Source organism: Dermacentor variabilis, chromosome 1 (genome assembly GCF_050947875.1).
Source record: "Dermacentor variabilis isolate Ectoservices chromosome 1, ASM5094787v1, whole genome shotgun sequence".
Classification (NCBI taxonomy): domain Eukaryota; kingdom Metazoa; phylum Arthropoda; class Arachnida; order Ixodida; family Ixodidae; genus Dermacentor; species Dermacentor variabilis.
In genome coordinates, this window is record NC_134568.1 from 44675572 (window position 1) to 44699899 (window position 24328).

A 24328-nucleotide genomic window follows, 5' to 3' on the forward strand; every position below is an offset into this window, starting at 1 on the left:
TATGCTAATGAGATATGCAAAAGTGCCTGCTACGATCTGTCTCACCCATAACGTGCTGGATAAGATGGCGTCTTCTTCTGGATGTTGGCATTTCTTGAATACCTAAAGTAAAGTACATTTCAAAATTACAAAAATACACAGAACAACAGCAGTAGCAGAAGAGACAACGCATTGTTTAGTAAAAGAAACTAATCTCTGATACACCGCAGACGAAATTTCCTTCATTAAATTAGTAGAAAAATACACCACACCTCATCTCATTCAATGCTGTGAGCGTTTCTTGGTACAAGAAAAAAAGGTATTTCTGCATGAAAACAGTAAAATAATCATAGCCTTCAACTTTTACAAAATACGCTACAGCGACTAAGCCAACTACGGCTGTATATACTTAAAATTGTTATATGCACATTGCAATAGCCAAGACAGGATAAATTTGGGTTCATATGCAGCTCACCGGGAGATACAACTTTGCAATCAACTCATTTCTGCTTGCCAAATATCTGCACTAACATAAGACTACAAATAAAAAGACCCTCTTTTTCATAAAACACCGGACTCAAAATAGAAAATCCAGTAGCAATATTACAATTTCACCACATAACACAGTCAGGTTTTGTAAGCCTAGTAGGATTTACTATATAAATGTTGCAGCATATTCATGCTTTCAAATATTCACAACCGTGAAAATAAAGATTAAGTAAAAATAATACATTATATATAGGCTTAGATTGTGAGCTAATGTGTTTTCTACTTACAGCCAAATGCACAAAAAATTTGTTCTCTTTCAGCGCTTTTAAAGCGCTGTGTCTGTTCGCTTGTGCATGCAGCCGCTTTACCGCTCTTAAAATTTCTGTGCTGCCACATCGCCTGACACTGCCGTACAGCGTTGTAGCGCTTTTATTATTCGCGGTAATATACCTAAAGCGCTAGTAAATCTTCAGAATACACAAGCTGCCTTTTCGACTACCTGTCTTCGCCATGCGAAAGTCACACTGGCGCTAGTATTGTATCTACACTTCAAGTTACGCAGTACTTGACATTCTACGTATTTTTCGATGCGACAGGCCACTCGTCACTAAAGTCCTTAAGAACGGTGTTTCTCCTGGCAGTACAGCTTTGCAATAATTTCAGATGCTCTCCTGAGGCTTCCGTCGGTCAGTAGTATTTTCGCATACATACGCGCACGCATGCCTAAGAAACGTCTGTGAACTGCCAAGAGAAACGTGGCGCAAAATGTAGCCATACCGGAAGGGCCGAGTACGCGCCGTTTGTAAACTCGGAACAAAAGCTGATATGCTTACCTGAGACGTTAAGAGAAATATGGCACAGGTCACTCCCCGCTGGTAGTCGTTCGTATGCATCTGGTCGTCTCTGTCGGTTGCGATCTCCCATATCACAATAAAAGATGCTGTGCAAACCGCAGCACTTCGGGCGCTTGTGACGGTCCGGCGAGTTGCACTTGCGCGATGTCGGCAAAGACGAAATAGGCGACACGCTGCTACTGGCGGCGGTCCCCCTCGTCGCAATCACACAGCACGGACAGAAGCTCCCACCGTTACTTGCCGCAACGCCTGGTTGCAGTCGCCCCTAACGCGGCGATTTCAGAACCACTCAACGACAACGTACCCGCGCGTGATGCAGCGCAACTGTAAAATGGCGTCATGCTACTGACGGCTTCGGCTTTGGATCATTTTGTGTCTGCACAACTGTTGGGCAAAACAGTTGCGCTAGTTTCGGTTTTGTTTCCTTGCGTTGAAATAAAAACTGTTTTGCTCACTGATAATTTTACGTTACTTAAGTAATGTTCACGAATGAAACAGCCATGAATTTAACACGCGTCTTGAAATACCCGCTACGTTCACTTGGCAGAAGCAAAATTTGCTCGTCCGAGTGTGGTTGTGTTTGAAATATCTATCGCTGGGCTGTCGGAGCGTGCTCGAAGTGTGAAGACGCGGCGTAATTGTCCTTAATTTGCTTAGCTATAATGGTGCGGCTGCCCTTGATTTCTGTCGAGTGCAGTTTGCTCTGATGTAAGGTAGAACTACAAAGCCACCCATGTTACTGAATGATCTAGTGCACCTGAAGCTGCCAGAACTCTGGTATTTCCTCCACAAGTTCTTGCGACTGTGTGCCGCGATCACCAAATGGGAGCGTAGTCATTTGGCGGAGATTTAGCAACACATTTTCTAGAGCTATCGTTCACCGCTATATCACGACATGGAGAAGCAGCGGGGTTGGTCCTTAGTGAAATTTTCTATTTATTGCGAATTTTGCGATAGCAATTATATGGACACAACCGTCGAAATATATCTGTCGGTGTTGCCGTGACCTTACGCATAAAGTCAAGTGCGATAAGATCCTATCCTGCGCCGTTAGCTGTGCGCGTTAAAAGAAGTGTACGAGGGCGAGCCGAGATGTATAGTGTCTGGATGGGTGCCCCAAGTATCTATAGGTGGTCACGTGATAAAACGCGCGCAAGCCGGGGAAAGGAGGCGCTTATTTAGCACGCTTCTCCTCTGGCCGTTGCTCTAGCCCGGTCTGGCGCCACTCTCGCTCTGTCTTGGAGATAATTTCCGATGGGTGCAAAGCGGCGAGGGGAGGGGGGGGTGAGGGGAAGGGCGCTTTTATTGCGCCATTTCAAGTTTCGGAGGCGCTTCGAAGGATGAGGCAGCAGCAGTGTTCTGTCCGCTCTGTTCGCGCCCTTCATCACGCCGAGGCTGTGACAGCGAGTGTTCGCGGTCATTGAGTGAAATCTGTTCATGTTTGCACGTGCGCGTGTGACCCCGTGCTTGCTAATTTACGGAGTAAGCGATTGTTTACTGCAGTTTATTCAGGTGATGAAACTACGAACCTTGGTTCGTGCAGTTGTTCGTGCAGTGGTTCATGCAGCATTGGGGGGAAACTGCTACATTTTTCTTTTTAAATTTCTAGGGGGTTCAAAAGCAGTGCTGCGTTCGTTAATGTTTGTTTCTGGTCGCGGAACGCAACGCACTCCGGTAGCCCAGTGGCTTTGGTGTTGCGCTGCTGAGCTCGAGGTAACGGGAACAATCACACCCGCAGCAGTCGCGTTCCAATGGGGGCAGAATGCGAAAACGCGCGTATATTGTGCATTACGTGCGCGTTAAATAACCCGAGCTGCTGAAAATAAATCTGCAGTTTTCCATTACCGTGCGCCTCATAACAAGATCTTGATTTTGGAACCTAAATCCTCAAAATTTAACTTTACGTAGTGCAATTACATTTACAATCGACACTGTTGAGTGCGCCTATACTGAACTTGTTATCTCGTTGCTGTGCTCTCTGTAGTAGCCAATGCTATATGTTTTAGATTTACTTATGGTCAGAATCCAGTTTGACAAATCTGGGTATTCCTTAGCATAGGATGCCAGCGTGTGAGATATTAACAAACATGTTCAAGGAAAATCGATATTTAGAGTTCGATGTAATTGCAGAACATGACAAGCTTGACGAAAGAATGATACACCGCATTACAACCAGGACAGGAAACCGAGGGCCTGCCTAAAACATAAGACGTTATCCGGTATTTCTTCTCCTGCATTTTAATCTTTCTCTCGCCAGACTCATCTCGAATATCAGAGGAGTCGCGATCTTGCACGACGACTCTTCGCGTGCTATTAAGAGTCAAACGACCCACACACAAATGTTGACTCTTGTTTTGTGACTCTACCCGCGCGAAAATGGGTCTTCGTAAGAAAAAAGAGAGTCAAGTTGCCGTGACTCACTTTTTACTCTCTTTTTTTCTTAGAGTGTATGATGTTAGTGTTAATATGCGCGGCACCTGCAATCTCGTGCGCATTAGGCGGAACGAGCGGGGTGTGAACGGGCACACACATGACTAAATGCATTATTTAGCTTTGATAAACGGTCTAAATAGTCACGAGATGTGTGAGGCATGTTAATCAGCGCAACTAGATCATACAAATGCAGAGGGAAGAAACGGACACCACGAACACTGTGTATAAAAGTTTAAACGACAGTTGGCATGTATTATCAGCAGTAGTGTGCTTTTATCATGAGCTTATATAATGTGGAAACACAGTCAATATTTAGAAATCATTTTTTTTTCAGCAAACCACGCTGCAAAATAGCCATCTTCGCCTTGTTGTCCCTAGTTGGATGCGCCTTGTCGACGTGGCACGTAGCCGGGAATGAAACGCCTCCGTTCATCGTGATCGTCGACGAATCGGTTACGTAAGTCACTAGGTTACTGTTTGCTTTGAACATTTGCCCACTACTAGAGTATATGCGCGTTCAGTTCTATCATGCAACGGCTTGCACTTGCATAACTTTGCAGTAGTTGATTTGCGCATTTGTAAGAACTTTGCCTAAGCGTGACATAACGCTCCACTCTTTGTACACAACTGGTTGCGATCGAGAGTAAGCACAACCTGTTTCTTTATGTGCACTAAATGTAACTAGCGAACGGGCGAGCACATCTTCAGCATCCATTACAACTGCAGAATACTGCCAGTTCTACGAGTATTAATGCCACGTATATACTAGATTACTGTCATATTGGTAAGGGTCCAGAAGCCTATAGTTGCAGAACTCAACACTCTCGGATAGTACATTTCAAATGAGGGAAGCTTGACTTCACCATGACTACCATTCTATGAAATATAGCTTGAAGCGTGGCTCATGACATGCCATATGTGTAGTCCATAAAAAGCTGTGCAGTTGACCGCCTATCGAAATCCCAAATACAATGTTCCAGTCATCAGGCAAAACAAGATGAACCCACCTATTCTCTTCTGCTTCCAGATTGAGGCGCAGTGACTTTTGAAACTGAGAGCAGGTTACCATAAAAAAATGAAAGTGGTTTATAGCCAGGTTTGATACGTTCTGAACATTTCGTGCCGTACTAGTATTAAGAACAATATCGGCCTAAGAATCACAGTTTATTTTGATAGTTTAACATGCTTAAGTGTTCGGTTTGTATGCTTGCAGCCAGCTGTAGACGTAGTGACATCAGAGAAGGAAGGCTGTCCCCGTGGAAACACAAGGATCGCAAACTCTTCTGTATGCTCCCAACACTGTCGATGTGCACGAGTTCAGGACTATGAGTGGCATTTTCTAAGAAACGCTTCAGACATTAGCCGCATGTAATTCGGTATCTATTGTACTCTACGTCATGGATGATGGTAAGAGGATAAGTGAGTCTGAAACGCCAAATAAGAAACTGAACGCGCTCGTATAGCTGGTAATAATTTGCTGAAAATTCTGGGCATATGACGCATTCTGCCGCAGCTGACAATCTGCCACTCAAACCACGTGCGGACGTATAGGGATCCTTGCCTGTGTAACGGAGAGCGGTTGCCTTCGCGCTGAAGGTGTGCGCGTCGTCGCCATATGGTAACAATGTGTCGTGCACTTCTTTTTTTGAATAAGAACGACTGGGTCGCAGGCATGAGCAACGAGAAATTGTTGCGTCGCACTGGAACTATGGCGTGCGGAATAACCATATACTTCTATCGGGTCGTCGAAATTGCTCACAGTGGCTCACCACGCCCTGCGCCCGCGCTGCCTCCACCACTGGCGGTTGCCGGGAATCCTACTGAATACAAATCGCAAACAAAACAAGACGACACGTTCATGACGTCACCAGTGACGCGTACAATAGCAGTGGTGGAGGGGTATGCCTGCAAGGCAGCCTTCCCCAGGACATGCTAGCGTAGTTTGTTCGTGCGTTTATGACAGGCGTGGCCAACGCGACCATCAAGAACGCAGGAACAATACGCCGTGTCTTGGAAATTTCTTCTTTTCCTTTCTTTGTCCCTGATTTCGCATGCTTCATTTATTTCCTTCGTAATAAAACACTCAAAGCGCACTCGCGTCAACAGAAAGAAGACTCCATGGCGGTTTCATCCGTGTAGCATCGTGCATTTATAAGCTGAAGAATGACAGAGTTCTCAGGCAGTCAAACGCGCAGACAATTAAGATGTGAACGTTTTGATTTCTATTCACATTTTGTACTGTAATATGACTCAAATTTAAGCATCGGGAAAAAGTGAAAAGCAGAAACTATTTTTATTAAAAACTGCAATTCCTACATATGAAGCGAACCTAAGTGGCAGAATGTACCAATTAACACTAAATTATCTAGCCGTCTAGGCTCTGAAAGAAGATATGTGACAAAAAGCTACTGCCGCCTAAGAGATGGTCAAATATTCTTATGAAGGATCGGAGAGCCATCGGCGATATAAAAAGAAAAGGCAGTAAGGGATTACTTATCTGCAGTAGCCGCACACGGAAACGGCGCTTAGAATAAAGTTTGTGCAGGAATTCGTTGACACTTCTCTTAAAACTCAATAAGCGGGATCGATCGAGTGATTTTTTCCCCTATTTTAGTCTGGGCATTATACGTGTGCAAAGCAAATTGTGAACGAGAGGTGTAGCCCAACAAACACAATCCCAAGCCCATCATTACAAATATTTCATCGGCAGCACACAGACTATATAGTGACCGTCATGAAGAATGAAGTGATCGACACTGTCCTTATGTCACGCAGGCTCTCGAAAAACTTAGTGTCTCTTCAGAACTGTGGCACTCATGCAAAACCAGTCCCTGCTGAGAAAATTTGTAAGAGAGTTGTGCGTACCTATCATTAGCAAATCTAAAAAAAAAACATGGCAGAACTGTAAATTCTGGCGCTCGAACGCCACAGAGCCGCACACGGTATTTAAGTGATGCCTCTATTTCGCCGTCTTCGTCTAATGCCTTGATGGGTTGCTTTCCTGTGTCTTCCTTCCTTCCTTTCTTCCGCTCTTAAAGCCAGTGACGGTAACGGGCAACAAACATATCAGTATTACACAGAGAAAACACGGGATGAGTTGAAGGCTCGAGACAAATGCTTGCAACAGTGGACGCGGAAAAGAAAACCGGTGAGCCATTAAGCTCGGTGTGGGCACTACTTATGGCACAGCTATTACTTTGCATTACGTATGTCGGTGCTCCACGGCTGAAACGGTTGCGCCTTACCCCATTGAAATCTTCATACGTGCAAAGAAGTCTAGAGTAGACACATTTAATTCCATAGATATTCTTTTCAAGTAAACCACGGCCGGAGATCGGATCGATAAGGTAGCAATTAGAGAATTACCCGTGTTTTCTACTGCATAGTGCATACACGGAGATTAATAACATACACGTGATTCAGTCACCCGCTGCTTCGAATACGGTCCCAGAGTCGTTGCTCTTGTATGCGAAAAAACAAGAAAAATAAAAAAAGGCATAAGACTATTCTGGTAATTCGCAGTGGCGATGCGGCCTTACTGTGTACAGGATATGGGTTGCCTTTAACTTCTGTATCTCCCGTGTGCATTCCATTAATATTCAAATTGATCGCTATATGCGCGATGTCTTTATTAAGCACATTTTTCCTAAACATGTCCTGCACAAGTTGTCCATTTTGTACTACATTACTTGCAATGAGTGAGGTAACGTAAGAATATAATATAATGGTAACGTATTGCGGATGTAATGGTTTCCTTAAAACTGATTTAATTAAATAAACTTAGGGGTTTCACGTCCTCAAACTGCCCAGTCGGTTATGAGGAACACCGTAGTGCATGGAGGGCTCCGAAATAATTTCAACCACCTGTCTTTTTTTTAACGTCCACCCAAGACACGGTGCACGAGTGTTTTTGAATTCCGCCCTGATCAGAATCGAACCAGTGACCTTATGCTCAGCAGCATCTTCAAAAGTAAGTAAAAGTTAACTAACGTGACTCGGGCACTTCCTATACATCTATAGCGTATCACCTCCTTCGGGAAGCCAATTACGATGTAAGCATTGCGGTCACATGAGTTCTCAACGCAAGCACAAATAGTTGCTTCACTAGGTGACAAAGTAAGCGCGCATTTGTGGCTCCTTGTCAGAAGTAAGCCGCACTGGAAGCTGCCAATTTGTTACAGCAGTTGCACAGCACGGTATTTAAGTGATCCTCAATATTGATAGATGGAATTGAGCTAGAGCCGATGCAATGTTCCCACTGCAGGAACTTCTTCGAGACAATGTACTTCTACTACTTCTACCCGCACTACCACGCGGTCTGCTACTTCACGGGGCCCATCACTTTCCTCCTCTTGGAACGCTTCCGGAAGATCAAAATGTCTAAGGTGAGTACACGGAGCTTACTAAAACAAGCATTTAGAGCCACTTGGTATCTGGCTCAAAATTGGTAAACGAAGAAGCTGTTGTCAGTTAGCCATTTCTCACGCTTGCCGCTTCCAGATATCAAAGCATTAGAGTAAGTGCAGCAGACGAACGACCACATCGCTTTGCTCACAGGCGCCTGAACCAACGCCTGATCATACGCGCTGCAAGTTTTACGAAGTGGGCATCGCTCTTGCTACATTTTCTTCTCTTGGCAAAAGTAGTCGTACCACGTGAAATTTAAAGACAAAGCAAAATGTAAGCCTATCGCAAGGAAACGTCTTTCGTTAAAGGAACGCACCGCAACAAAGAGGAAACGAAAGCAATAACGACAGTTCGTTGGAATGACGTCGTCAATTCAACAAAATGCTGCGGCTACACATATTAATTGTATGAGCCACATTGTAATGAAGACTGTGGTCATTGCAATGAGGGCTGTTGCTCTTGCTTCTACAGTGTGCCCCAGCTTCGTTTAGCCAATGTTTAAAAATATGCCCGAGCACTCCAGGAGGGCTTCACCAAATTATACGCTGGTTGTCACATGACTTTTGGCGGCACAGTAGTGATATGCGCACGCAGCCTGGTGCGGCCAACTGTCTGGCGTGGTTGCTGTTACGAGGCCACCCTATTTCCTTTAAATTTCTGGGTTTATTTTTTTTCTTGTTATTAGCAACGAAGAGGCTGACTTTTGGACGAAGACGAAAAAATAACAATAACGAAAAATTACTGCCGATACTTCCGTAATGGTGATTATCGGGATGTGAAGCCGTATACGAGATGTTTTTGCGAAGATATAGCGCAATGTTTAAAGATCGCCTGTAACAGAGAGCTCCATCCTTGTCCTTGAGCAGGTCGCCTTGTAGAGGCGGGTATAACTTGCACGAGAAATCAAATTGTGTATTCGACAAATACCACAAATTTACCAATTAAGTTCTAAAGTAAACACCTTACGACACATTGCAATTTACAAATTGTAGCTGGCGAGACTTCAAGACATGTCCACTTAAACTGCGGCTGACAAACCATTTTCGAGATATGCACCATCAAACTTGCTCTAATAACGCCCTATCATAGCACTTACTTTTTTTTAACAAAATGCCGTTTTATGCACTGAAGCACAAAAACTGGTCCGCTAACCTATTTCTTAGCAAACTTCCCGGTGTCCAATCATAGCAGCAATAATCGTGCGCCTCCGCCGCATGAACGCGCCAGTTGCGCGGTAGTTGCGCCTCTAACGCGTGAAGGGGGCGAAGTTTTGGACTTGGTTGCGGCTGATGTGGCCTTCATCACCAGAGGACCGAGAGCCCGACTTCAGAAAAAGTCGGACTTGCCGTCATCAGCATTCAAGCAACTAACTTTACTTCTCTTGTACGAGTGACTGCACACACGCCTACACTGATGGATCAACTACATCAACCAGTCCCGGTGGCGCTGTAGTTATACCAACAATGAGAATAACCCAGCAGTTCAAGACTTCCCATGTCACCACGTCTACAGCTGCAGAGCCCGCGGCTCTCCGCGACGCGCTTCATGTGATAAATGCTGAAAGTGCTAGAAAATGGGCAGTCTTCTGCGATTCAAGGCCAGCCTTGCAATGTGTGCAGTCGTTTCTCCGACATAGAACTCACGACCAGCTCACGTGCCAAATTTTAGAACTTGTCCATCCCTTAAGAGAAAAAGCCATGCTATCGCTTTTCAATGCATACCAGGCCATTGCGGTATCATGGGAAATGATGACGCAGATAAGGCAGCTCGGACGTGAAACCAAGAATACCACGGCTTCCCCATTCCTCTCTCAAGGACCGACGCCGCGAGACAACTTTGCAGTCTAGCTCGCACGATCTCCTTAGCAGAGTGGAATACCGCACATGCAAGGCGCACAAGACTGCACAGACTAAACCCATCACTGCAACTCAGACCTCTGGCCGGTCTGCACCGACGCGAAGCGTCTCTTCTGTGTCGATTGTGGCTTGTAGTTGCCTTCACGAATGCCTACTCAGCACAAATTGGAATGGCTAAAAGTCCTGCATGTGATGTTTGAGGATGTGAGGAGAGTATTGGCCACTTCTTGTGCCATTGTCCGCAATTTCAAGCACAAAGGCAATTTTTGTGCAACACATTGAGGAAATTAGATGATCGTCCTCTGAGTGAACAGGCAGTACTAGAGCACCTTCCCCATTGATCATCGGCTCAGAAGGCAGTGAAGGCACATTTGTGCTTTCTCTAAACGTCTGGTTTGCGCGAGCGGCTTTAACTCACGTACTGTCCGTACACGTCTCTACCCCTTCTCTCTCCCTTCTTTCTCTTCCCCTTCTCCCTTCCTCCAGCGTAGGGTAGCCAACCAGACCCTTGACTGGTTAAAATCCCTGATTTGCTATACTCCTCTCTATATATATCTCTCTCTTCAGTTGCCTTATCATTTCACACTCCTCAAAAAACCAAAAAATTGTTTTCTTTATTTTAAAATTCATTAATTAACCACTGCATATATCCCCATGATCTTTTAGTGTTATATATATTATAAGGTTTAGTTGAAGGTTGTAGCATTATTTTGCCGCATTTATAAGCGGAAATTTGTTTATTTTAAAGCTAACCGAAACATTGTGAATGACCTTGCATAACCATGCTGAGGGCTTCCTATATAATCCTTCGCATTAAAAATTTAATTACCGGAGAGTGATTCGAACATATCTGCGATGGTTCCACCACGAATCTTAGAATGTGTGGAAACATGAATTTTGGACTTTCGCCCGGCTGCGTTCATCTCTCAGTGAGAGCTTTTTAAGAGGCAGGACCGCCAATCAACAACAGGATGATGATATGTGTTGCTCTGCCGTTGCGTACTACGTAGTTGTGTATTGTTTAGCTGTTGGAATAAGGTCTACTGCATTTTGCCGAAGGATGTATAAACCGAAGAAGGAAGCTTATAGAAGCCAGCAATTACACAGTTCACACTATAGCCACATTAGTGTGTGCCACTTAAAAATATCCAAAAACCACGTAGTTGGACAGAACCGTGGTAATGTTCTTTGCCGTTACTTCGAGATACTCAGATTATTATATGCATCCCACGTAATTACATAATTAGTCGTAATTATTTACGAACTTCTCCAATATTATATTTAAATGAACATTGTCAACGAGAAAGTTGGAGAGCAATATGAAAAAGTCATGATACAGCTTTCTGTTGTCCAATACGTTTTCCGAGAGTGAAAGAAACATGCGAATACACGCAGAGTGCTTCGAGCGGCCATTGCTCAACATTTTTCTCATTGACACGTGCTATCTAACTACAATATTTGAACAGTTGATTAACTAGTTCAGATTAGTTATGGTTATGTAATTAGACGAAAAACAAGAATAATTTCAGTATCTGGAAGCTACGGTAAACAACGTTATCTTTGTTCTGTCCAGCTACTTGGCATTTAAATATTTTTAAATCTTAGTGCATGATAGTTAGGACACACACAAACACACACACACGCACACACACACACACACACACAAACGCACACACACACACACACACACACATATATATATATATATATATATATATATATATATATATATATATATATATATATATATATATATATATAAGGTACTGCTGAATATAAGGTAGTACTGAAACTACCTTATGCGGGCGTCCTACCACAGACGGACTTGAAGAGCATCCGCCGCGGCTGCGGGAGGCAAGTGCTGCCGCCGGGTACTTTCCGGTAAATTAGGTACACTCGCCCTTCCGGCCATGATGAGAGCTCAGCGCCTGGAAAGGGGTTTGTCCCCAGCGCGAAGGCGTCCCCACCCTAATAGATGCAGTTGGGACGCCACATGGGAAATTGTTGTCATGGGAGCGACCTTGGCCTCCTTTTGTTGAACGCACCAGGGTTTCGACGGGAATTCAGGGCGCAGGTGCCTTTCCCAAGAGTATCACCCCTGAAGGAAGCCGAACGCCCGGCCAGGGTACACCTGTGCCCATATTAACCAGTGAGTGCCTTGCGACGGTGGGAATCGAGCCCTCAGCCTCCCGCAGCCGAGGCGGGTACTCTACAACTCGGCCACTGCTATATATATATATATATATATATATATATATATATATATATATATATATATATATATATATATATATATATATATATATATATACGCAAACTTGACGTTGAGCTAGTTGGTACAATATTGCCAAGTTACATATAATTACTGTTTTCAACTGCTTGTGCGCGCGTGGTGCCGTTGATGTGCAAAAAAAAAATTTGGCGACACCCATGTCACGGTGACTGTCGGCGCTAATGCATTTAGCATTGAACGAATATAGCGACACAACGCATCGCCACCGTCGAAACGAGTTACGCATGAGGCGTGTACTGCATGAAACGTGTACTGGCTTCCCCATGAATGCTCAACGCCATCTAGCGCCATCGACGCAAATCCCGCGAGAGCCTCCGAAATACACGGAGAACCAGCGCACGCGAATTCTGAGAAACGCGTCATGTGGCAACCAGGCTCCTCTCTCGCGCTTCTCTCTGGGCACGCTCCTCCCTCTTGTGGCATCGCCGAGAAATCAGCGCGTGCCCTGCGAGACGTGAATCGTGGCGCACCGGTGCCTGCGAATGCTGAGAATTGTTCCCTCGCGTGTCACACACGCAGTTGCTTGCATACTCAGTGACCCAAGTTAACGAAAGTTAACGTCGGGCATTGCGTCACGAGTAGGTGAGGAGGGCGTGCGCCAGCTTCGAGCGTGCGATCGCAACCGAAAACTCCGCGTGGTGTGCGGCCGCTAGATGAATAGCCATTCAACGCAGCGGCAGCGAAGCCAGAGTGTACTAGAAATTCTTCTAGTGGCACGACTTCTCAGTTTGACAGGTTCTTTGTCTCCAGTTGCGACGGCGCTGCAGTGTCTGGCTATTGAAGGTGCATGGCGGTGAAGTTCGTCTCGTGCTGGAGCGTGGTTGGTTTGGAGCACGCGTCTGGCGTCTGACCAAAAGTGCGCTCCAGTACGGCCGCGGCTGGAGCTATAGCTTGCTAGACGAACTCAATAGCGAGCTTGAATTTGTTATTTCATTCCTTGTAGAAACCTATCTCTTCGCAATTTTTTTTTAAATGGAAAACGCTCTACAGTCAGAAATAATAAATTGGCGCTGCTCTGAAGAGTCCATTTCTAGAACAACGCAAGTAAATGTAAGGATTCCTGAAAAAAGAAACCTAATTTCTGGCCCTGCATCACATCCCGGTTAAAAAAGACGACATGAATTTCTGTCTCAACTACAAGAACAAAGGGGGTTAACCGAGGGGCCCGATTTTTATCAGTCATATTATAAGAATGCAACAAACTCTGACTCCAAGGACCACATAGATGAAATTACTTGTGCTTAATAAATGAAACAAAGAAACAATACATTTATGGAAATGAAAGTGGATGAAAGAACCACTTGCCGCAGGTGGGGAACGATACCATGCGAAGGTTGTGGGATCGTTCCCCACCTGCGGCAAGTTGTTTTTTCATCCAGTTTCATTTCCATTTATTTATCGTTTCTTTATTTAATTTATTAAGCACAACTAATTTCCCCTATGTTGTCCTGTTTTTTTTTTTTTTGGCTTCTTATGATATGTCTCAACTACAAAAACTTCTGTCGCAACTACAGAAACTTTTGTAGCGACTACCGACATTCCTGTTGTACGACAGAAGTGCCTGGCGTTTCTGTAGTTGCGACATATATTTCTGGCGTTAAGACAGAAATTCTGATGTCGCAACAGGGACATTCTGTCACGATAACCAAGAGTTCGGAAGTCGCAACAGAAACGTTCTGTCGCGACAGCAACAGTTCTGAAGTCGCAACGGCCTTCTAGCGTGACAGCGATTCTGACGTCGCAGCAGGAACTCTGTAGCCACGACAGATACTTTGTCACGGCGTTAGAAATGTGCCACTTTCTGTTACAACGACATAAGTTCTGACGCCGTGACAGAAGCGATTTCCTTTGCGAGGCTTTAAAATTGTATGTCAGTTTCACACCGGTGGTGTACACTGTACTTTTATCTTATGCGGTATTCAATGGTGCATTCTCTGCATCCGGCAATACTGATAGCACCAGCTGACAGCGGTATTAAAGCCGACGTAGCGAACTTTCTTAATTGTGCCGTCACGACTAGGCACCAGCAATCGCACTACCGGCTTCCTCAAAATCGGCCTCTGATCGAAATCATTGCATCTGCGGGAACGGCTGCGTATCCATTTTGTTTTATTTTGTAAGATGTGACACACAGTCTTGCGGACAGGCTTGCGGACTTGCACGTACTCTTACACTGACACATTAGTTAATTTGGCAGAAACATTACTCAAGTTTTTGCCCGGCAGAAAATAAGTATTTTGGTTGTTCCACAACGCTGTGTGAAAAACCTGTCTCGCTCGGGTAGAGGCGAGACACAGGCGCTACGTATTCTGGCACAGGCGCTACCGTGAGCAACCGATACGCTGTCTAAATGAGCACTTCTGCGCGAATGTTTGTGGGGCTGTTTTGCACCATTATATGCGCGCTCAAAAGTGTAAAGAGCCCCCGAGACACAACCGTCGAAGTTAACTGTAACAACACTTGCAGCGTTCCGGGCCACCGCTGTTTGCTTCTGAATTTATGAACCCATATGGATATCGTACAGCAACATCGCTGTTCTAGCACTTCACGGAGTGCTCGTCGATGGTAACAACACTTTTGCTCTTCAAGAGAGGCGCCATTCGACGTGGCGGAATGAAAGCTTACCTTGGCTCTCAGCGTAAAAATGTAAACATCAGCGCAAACAGAGATTCTTACTGTTGACATGGTCAAAAATGTACAAGGATAACCACGTTAGCGTGGTGCACAGCGTGGGCGCTATTTCATTTTTAAAAGGCAGATTGACTCTAGAATATTTTTTTACCGTTGATCGAACGTCACTAAATATAGCACTATTACATGACCTTTTCCCTGCACCTATGTATCGAAAGCCGTATCTGTCTCCATTTGGTCAACCTATTCTTTGCCGTGTCCGTAGTATGTGTATTACGCGAGAAGCAAAAAAACATCTTTCTTTAAGTTGCACACTTCCACCCAACCAGTTAAAACACGACTTCAGCAGAAAGGATTATATGCACCCCGGAATACAAAGTGTAGACTTTGCAATCAACCCGAGACGACAGAACATTGCTTTATTCTTTGTCCTGACGCATTTCATTTTGGAGGACATTTTACGAAGAACTATAAAAAAGACCTTCCTTCGACTTCTTACGGTATCCGCTTCCTTCCTTTCAGAAAGACAACCAGTAATACACCATTTGGTTTGTTAATTTTATTTGGACTCTATTCATTATGGAGAAGCCGAATGATCGACAGACATGCCGAGCTACCTCGTTCGACAAGGTCTGTCTTTCGAGAAGAGGCTGCTCAAGTGCGCAGTGCGGTTACAAGCTTTCATCCCGTTCCTGAGTGGATTTCGCATCTTAGCGTTTGTGTTTGTTTGCCCGAATTTTGAACTTTCATTGGACTGCGTAGCATGTGTGCGTTTATTTTTCATATGTGTCCAAATGTAACGCAACAACTTTTGAATGACACTACTCATAATTCCATACAGTAAAGAAAAAAAAAGTCAGCGTGGTGCAATGGTAAGATGCTGGGTTGTTATTTGTTAAGTAATAAGTTCAAATCCCCGGTTGAGATTTTTTTTTTTAACTTTTTCTGCGTTAGCATATTTGTATAGTCCGAAAGAGCTGTCTGTCGACGTCTTAAGTAAATAGTGATCAAGAATCACAGAACATCAGACCACATGACGTCAGACTACAGGACGTCCCAAAATACGACAGAAAGATTTTCTGTTTCGTTTTTGAACAGCGATGGAGGATATGCTTGCGTTAGTAAAGCCAGATCTCGAGCAGCATCGGAGACATTTGATCTTCCTTAATAAAGAGGCATTACATGCCCACTCGTGTAGACGAATGGAGATCAGTAAGGGGCGCCCACGCACACCCGACATGACACCGAAGCTGACAGGGTGCCAACACTAAGGATCGCAGCGAGTCTGTGACGAGATCTCGCTACTACGACGCCGACAAAACCAGCCTGCAGCAACCAGATTTTTAATGCCCTATTTCGCTGTACCCTATGCCCAAACAAAAATGATGATTTATTGCCGACCCCTTTAAACGGGGCGGTGACAAATAATCACCTAGCCTGCTAAAGTTAATCAGATCTGCTATACATGTTTTTCATTCTAGCATTTTTCTATATATCTCCTTAATCTTCTTACTCTTCCTAAAAAACTTCTATATCTATATCTTGTACCACTAGCTATGCGTGTGACGGGTCCGGCGGTATCAGTCTCTTCCCTGGTCTTTTTCTACCACTAGTCCGAACGTTTCTTGCTTATCTCGACTGTTGAGCGGCTTTGATGCTTCCGTCCACTGTAAATCCAAGTGCTTCTGGAAGGTGTAAATCGTGGCCAAACTGCGCTCCAACAGGTGCCCGCTCGTCGCTTAATGTGGCTGCTTCAGGCGAAGGTCGTGAGAAAGTTTTTTAAAATTATTCCTCTGTTTTGTGGGTTTGAGAGCTTTTGTACCTCAGTGATTGTGGGTTTTTGTCATCGCAAGCACGAATACTAGTGGTCATAAAATCTTGCCTACACACTAAATGAAATTGTACCCTCGTGAGCAGATTGGTTACTGAGCACCCTTGCTGCAACTTCAGCTTTTGTGAAAATTTCGAGAATGCGCGTATTCGTTAGCAGAAAATCTTTAGTGCCTTTTACTGCGCACCTTTGCATTACTGATACCATATGCAAAACATACTGCCCACGGCGTTTAAGCGCACTCTGACGCCTAAACTTTTGAAGGAGGACAAGTAGCTTTATGAGCTTCTTACCAGCGGTTTGCGGCAAAAATACCTGCCAATAAGAACAGCACATTCATTGTGGAGGTGGAACTCCCATGTGATAAAATGGTGATATACGACTATTTTTTCTTCTTCTTTCTATCTTTCTTTCAGAGCTACCTTCTGGCTTCCCTTGAGTTCTTTCACCTTGATAGTGGTTCATAGATACGCAGCAGAGCGTGGCGTCAGCCCTTCATAACAACTAAAGGCGCGACAGCTCTCTATAGGTGCTGCATTATTCTTTGTTGCCGCATTGGCGGAGTGACTAAGAGGTAAAACTTCCGACTCCCACTCTGTAAGACCGGAGCTCGAATTCATGCAGGGTTGTGCTGCGATAATTTGTTTGCTTTTCTTTTTCATTTTGTAATCTTCTCGTAAATCATTTTGGGATTCCTTTGATGGCCACTGGATCCAGTCACAAACATCTAAACGGCTAGGGGAGTGAGATAGCATAGTAGATATCACTGTAAAAAGAGAAACGTAGGGCAAAACTTGCATTGGGGGAAAGTGTAATTGTATCGAATAGGTGTAGTAGTTCACGGAAGCACCCTCTTCTATCCTGTTAGCGGAAGTGTTATAGAAAAAATGTAACACTTAAGTGTGCAAATTTGTTAAAAAAGTTATTGCGCTTCTTTCACACAAATTTTTGTTATGTTTATTGTTTTTTAGGTAACAGAGCTAGCCGCCTGGTGCATCGCGATCGCCTGTGGCCTCTGTTGCATCTTCATGAAAGTGAGCTGGTACAGAACTAAATACCCGACGACGGAGTTTGGGAAGCTGTCCACCGCCTTCTTCGACAGACTTCTTTGGTCCATTTTCATGATTTGGATAACGCTGGCTTGCGCCTCGGGTCGTGGAGGTAAGACGCTCTCATATTCAGGTGGTCATAGGTGATCATGAATGGCAATATCAGAACGAATCTCCCCATTATCGAACGAGGGACCGCTTGGTCGTTGCTTAGCGGGTCTAAACCCCTAGCTCCCGTGTGTGGTTCAGGAAGTTCATGTCACCGCCACTTTGGTCTTCTAGGAACAAGGACCTATTTTTGACTAAGGTAAGAACTACACAAGCAGTAGGCATTTTTCAACACTGCGGGGACTTTCACCTTATTGTGTTGGCTTATTGTGCGAAACAAAGATGGCGATCCCCTGACCAAAAGCAGTTGCCTTAAGTTCTGGCGTGCAGTCCGACAGTTGAAGAAGAGAGAGAGTTGGTTTATATGAAGTGATTAGCCTGCTAACCACATCACACTGTATAGGCGAGCAGAAAGCACGAAGCAGTGGCAGAGATGTGCTTTTTTAACATAGTGCTTACTAGAGGCCGCTTCAGTTTTTGACCCACGATCTTGAACAGCAAGAATGGTGGGTTACACGCGCCACAGCATATAGATCCGGATGTAGGAAGATTTAAAGTCATGCCTCAGTTGAACATAACAATACTCACGGGTCGTGCCCCTTCGCAGGTTTCCTTGGCAAGTTCCTGTCGTGGGGTGCGTTCGCACCAATGGCCAGGCTGGCCTTCGGTGTCTACCTCATCCACTTGCCCTTCATCCAACTGGCGCTGCATATTGCTCGTGAGAGGATGGGGCTGTCCCATTTCATAGCGGTACGTAGGTTAGCTGCCTCATAAATGTCTTTGGAGGGATATACAATCGCTGCAGCGAAAGGAAAAAAGAAAGTACTCTATAAAGATTTGCTAAGCTCGCGCATATCAAAACTGAATCTTGGCCACAGCCGTCCAGCGTACTGCTCATTCTCTAATCAGTTAGTATAAACGCAGTGTATAATTGTTAGTCAGTCTTCTGTGTCTTGTTGCTTAATAAGTGATTAGTTCCTAAAAAAATTAACCACTGAACGTCGAAAATAAACCGTTGCATCTAAAAAAATGAAAGGAATAAAAAAGCGACAAATGCAGAAAAAACAGATTCAGAAGACGGCGTGGTTTTTTTGTTAATTACAACCACATGAAGCCACCTGTCAATGAAGCTAATGATAGCATAAGATAAAATAACTGTTATCTTCATTGAAATCTAAATAAGAAAAAGTGAAATGAAGATGTACGAAAAGACAACTTCCCGCAGGTGGGAGTGAAACCTAGACATTCAGCATTACTTATATCATGGTTTACTACGGAGCTACCGTAGCCACTGCTCTCCCGTACACTTTCTTGGGTATTAGTGCCTGCGTACTAGATCTATCCCTGGGCGTTTTAGCCATCGCCATTCACAACCATGGCGGCGGATGGAGAACATCGTTTAAAATCCAAAAGCACCATACCTCAGCAACGCCAACGTCAAAACACAAATCGCCATTACCAAAACATCCGTGTAGTCATGGCATTAAAAAAGAACCTTGCCCACCCGGCACAATGAATCGCACCATTACATGTGTGGCCGTGACTATATATTCCAACGAAACATGGGAAAGATCAATGCGAATTCGCATAACCTAACATGAAGCCAGATATCTAGAAGTTCAACCCATTCACAATATATTGTGAATATGCCGGACGTCCATGTGTACGTTCAGCAAGTAAGCCGCTGCAAGATCCATCTAGGCGTTATTTAATTTCTGCCTGGCTCCTTTTTGCCATCTTCAGTTATTGAGAGCAAATAGGATACATCTGACATGTAATTTGATAAAAAACCAATTAGTCCCAAGTACCAACGCTTCCATGAGAAGGGAAGACCTGTGCTTTGACTGGTACACCACCTAGGAAGGTCGGCACTCCCACTGTGAACAATTTGTACTATGGAATAACGATGATCGAACTGAGGGCCTGCCAAGTTCCCGTTGTGAATGCATAAACTGGCAGCCCTTCTGCGTAAGATTGTGTCATAGTTCAAAGCGAAGACATTTTCCGTTATTTATGCGCTTGCGGCACTCCGCAGTACTTGCATTCGCTCTTGCTCGGGATAGTTGGGTCTGTACAGTTGAGTTAAGTGTTTAACCAAAGTGAGTTAGTATGACTGTGTCGGAGCACTTTTGCTATGTTAATAAAATTGAAAAGGTACGTTGATCTCCTTGCTCAATTGCTATTTGCCTGTTTTTCTTGTTTTTTTTTTTCAGACTAAAATGAAAAGGTCTTTTTCTGAAACCATTCACATATTTAAATATGCTAGACCGTAAAAGCCAGATGAAGATGTGTTCGTCGGGAAATAAAACTGAAGTTATGGGATTCTCAGCTCTCTTAGCATACTCGCGTTTACTTAATAAGTGCAGAAAAAGTCAACAGTCACAGTCGACTTTTGACTTCATCAGCATCCACGTGCCATATATGAATGTGACGGACACTATAGATAACAGGGGAGATCCCGTTCTGCAAGAGTAATATGACTACTTTTTTTTTTCTACTGGAAATACGTGTATCATAAATGGGTGTAGACACCTTACACATAGGAAGATGCATGACGTGGTTGCTGGCCACGTCTTGCACCTTGCCTATGTGGCAGATGGAAAATCGAAACATTTACTGGTAAACTATTCTTGCGTGACGGCGCTTAGTTATTCAAAAACATTGTTTGAACAGTACGTTGCTCGATGGGGGCGGGAATAGGCAGTGGCAGAAAATCATTGGATGCATTAGTGCACAATACGCTGGCCTAAAATAAAGTCAGCATGACCAACAAGTCAATCAGTAGATTAAGCATTGGTATCAATCTTTTTTAAGCAGAACTCAGTGAACATAGACGACAGGAAAGAACTCTACATCTCATACGTTCCTCATCTCAATATTTCCCGCAGGCGTCATTCTGTTTCTCTACCCTCGCCTGGAGCTACATCTTGAGTTACTTCCTGTTCATCTTCTGCGAGGCACCCGTAGGCAAGCTCGACAAGCTTCTCTTTGAAGGACTACGGGGCAGAGCCTCCAAAAAGGGCGTGGAAGACAAAGTGCGGACAAAGATTGAACTCGTCGCAGAAAAGCAGCAGAGTGCCGACAGCTTACCAGAGAACAACAACAACAATAACAACAGCAGTGAACCAGTGCCCGATGAGCAGCGGTTTGGACTACAACAGAACGGCATCAAACCACGCGCAGAGGCGGTCAGCTGTCGTCTTTGATGTGAAAGTGCTTCTTACACGCATCCTTTTTTCCTGGTGATTCGCACTCAGACCTGTGGCGCAACATTTTGCACATTGCCGTCGAGCCCATGCGGGCATCAGCATTAGGAACGGGTATCAAGTGGACACCAATACTGGAGCAGTGCCTCTGCAGCGCCAGTTACCGAGCTGACCGTGTGGACTCAACCGGAGCACTGTATTTACGTGATGTAGTTTTTTGGGGGGGCAAACGCTATGCGATACATCCTATAAGTGGGTGGGGTACAATCTAATCTTTAGGGGAATACTACTTAAATTCGCTATTGGTGCACGTTGTAGTGTTCGCCATCGATATCTTACTACGAATCTACAATATGCGATCACATCCAAGCGATGCGTTTTTAACCACTTCGTTCCACAATGGGGTCATTACAACGACATCAGAGATTGAAGAAAACAAAAGGTTTTCATCCTTGAAAAATAAGTCTAATGCCTAGGTTACCTAGAAACAATTATTTCAAAGCCGGTGGCCTATAAGGCATGCATATCAGCATGTCTTAAGCAGTTCACTCCCGCTTATTTTCACTCACAGCCAGAAAGATACACCAGGTATTCAGGAACGATTTGGATCTTGCTTTGAGTTTTTGCTTTCTTTTTGATAGTACAAACCTTTAAGATATTTCAGACATCACAAGCCAATATGATCGCGACTTGGCATACATGAAGGCGTCAAAGGAGTTCTAACCTGGGATGGTAGTGTACATAAATTTTATGGCTAAATAAAGCAACCGCGCATAAGACCGCTCAAACAGAAAGAAAGGATAGTATTTCGTCCGTTCTTTAAGTGTGTCCTGTCCAATGCTCTGTTGGTTTATTGAGCTGGTGCGAATGTGTCAGTGAAAGGCACATCATGTTTCTTATTAAACTATTTTGTAGTATTAGCAAATAGCAGTCGCCAGGTTGTATGGTTGTATAACCCTAGGATTGGAGCATGTGTCGCACTCCTCAAGAAAAAGGGGCCACCAAATGTGGGCGCCGAGATTCGCGTACATTGAGCAAGTACTGCCGCATAATGTGCTCGTAGATCCGCCTGAATTCAGGCAAAGGGTAACAGCGGGCTGGTCGTCTACGCGACACATTTTACGGTGCGATCCGCTTGAGGATGGATAAGGCCGCTTGCCCCGTGCCAACCGAATGAAGGTGGTTTATCGATCCTATAGGTTCCAGAAACCTTTCAACGCATCGCGACGACAATTATGTGCTTAAGAAAGCGTGACACGGAGTCGCGTTCTTTAGCCGTCGGCTCAGCACGAGCCGACAGGCTTCGTGTAGGTCGCATATCGCGCACTGCGTCGGATTCACTCGACTCTTGATTTTTTTTCTTATATGTACGGGCAAGTGACATTCGTAGCGCGTACATATTGGTACGAAATTCATTTCTGTTATCATTCTGGATAGGTGCAATTCAGTACTACACTATCGTAAAAAGGGACGAATGGTCGGTTTTCGCTAAACACGTTCAGTGTGAATTGCCTGACGAGCTAACATTTCGATTGAGTGCGTTGCACGCAAACGTTTGATATTTGTGCAACTCTTTTCATTTAATTTGTTATTACAGACTTTTTTCTTGTATCGTTCCTCACTGTCTTCGAAGAATCAAACGCTCTGAGATTTGGCGTTGTTGGCTGCAGCTCCCGTGCGAGTTTCTCAATACGCAGCTCAGGGGTGGGTAACATGAAATTAAAAATGATTTCCACAAGCAGCGAGCCATCAGGGACAGAAATTACTGGAAGAAACTCTGAATTATGTAGTTGGAAATAATTACCCGTCTCTCTATTGGTTTTGATCTATGTGAGTAAGGATGTCTATTTACGGTGTTCCAAAATTTGACTGCGTCGGACTGCGAAGTTCGCGCTAACGGCAAGGCACCGTCTGAAGTTCCTTCTTTTTCTTTTCTCATCTGGCCGTGGTATCAACGCCGAACGGACGGTTGTCATTTGATTTTTCGAAGACTGATGAGATCAGTTATAGGAGGTGGATGCAACCTTCCTTCTTTTCTACATGATCATTCGTTTTCGTTGTCGCAGCCTAAAATGTGCGGCCGTCACTACTAAAAGGCGACTAAGTAATCATCATTAATGTTTTCATCTAGAAAGCATGGAATTCGGGACGACCATTATGAAAATCAACATGGAGCGAGCGCGTTTTATGGGCGTGGCTTATCCTAGACAAACGCACTGTCTCATGCTGTGAAGTGCGCCGGAGGCGTTAAGCAATGCCACATCCACCAGATCTCACTCTGTTATGTTGGTCACGCATGTGAGCTCTGTAACACTGACTTATACCGCAGACATGCTTGGATGCAGTGCGGTTGCCTAGAATTACGGCTTCTTTTTCACTTGATATTCTATGGATTTTCCTTTTCCTACTCGATGGTGATTTGAAGTGTAACGCGTGGGTTATCGTCAGTGTTCTCAGTCTTATTAGTATGAAAAATTAAGCATGTTGGTAACTAAGTGTGTCGTAAAGCAACACTGCATTGCATCAGTATGTGTTCAGTGGTTCTTATATTCGTTGTGGTGGTGCAGCTTTACAAAGGACATTGCCATTCTTTACCACTTGTTACCGGACTCTGTTTTGGTAGTCCCGCCCATCATGTTCCGCCTTTGCCAAAGCAAGACGCCATGCCCTGTCTTGGATTGTGATTTCCGAGCGCCATGAACAGGAGAGAGCTGCTCTACCTTCTGGGTCCGTATTCACGAAGCAGATCGTGCGTGCGCTAAAACTATTTCGCCATTACATGGCTTCGACGGATTGTATCAAACATACTTTTAGCGAAGTCGGCCGGACAGCGACAAGCTGTTTTGGTAAAGGGAAAGCTTTGTTAATATGGCTACTATTCCAACCTGTAAATAAACGTGAATAAAAAGACAGGTATTTTCTTCGAATACCCCCAAGCAAGACTTGTCTTCCCTAAAAAAAAAAAGTCGCAGTTTCGCCTGACAGGCGAAGCATCGATTACGATAGCAAATTAGAGGATAGCTATACGAAGTAAGGATAGTAGTTTTATCGGCCGTATAAACTTGTAAGCATAGGCACATTAACTAAATTCACAAACATGGTGTCACATGCGCGCAAACAAACATGAACACATCTTACTCGACGACCACGGAAGCTCGCCGTGAAAACGCTGGTGTGAGGAAACGGGGCAGC

General features: G+C 44.5%; 1 protein-coding gene across 1 annotated transcript in view; it reads left to right on the forward strand.

The window, feature by feature from the left end:
• LOC142576785 (nose resistant to fluoxetine protein 6-like) overlaps nucleotides 1-24072 on the forward strand; it is a 132982-nt gene extending 108910 nt beyond the window's left edge. The window contains exons 11-15 of the mRNA XM_075687049.1: nucleotides 4090-4212; nucleotides 8020-8140; nucleotides 17745-17934; nucleotides 18538-18680; nucleotides 20819-24072. Coding sequence (XP_075543164.1) covers nucleotides 4090-4212; nucleotides 8020-8140; nucleotides 17745-17934; nucleotides 18538-18680; nucleotides 20819-21136 — 895 coding nt within the window. The 3' untranslated portion in view covers nucleotides 21137-24072. The remainder of the gene's footprint in view (nucleotides 1-4089; nucleotides 4213-8019; nucleotides 8141-17744; nucleotides 17935-18537; nucleotides 18681-20818) is intronic.
• Nucleotides 24073-24328: the final 256 nt, after the last annotated feature.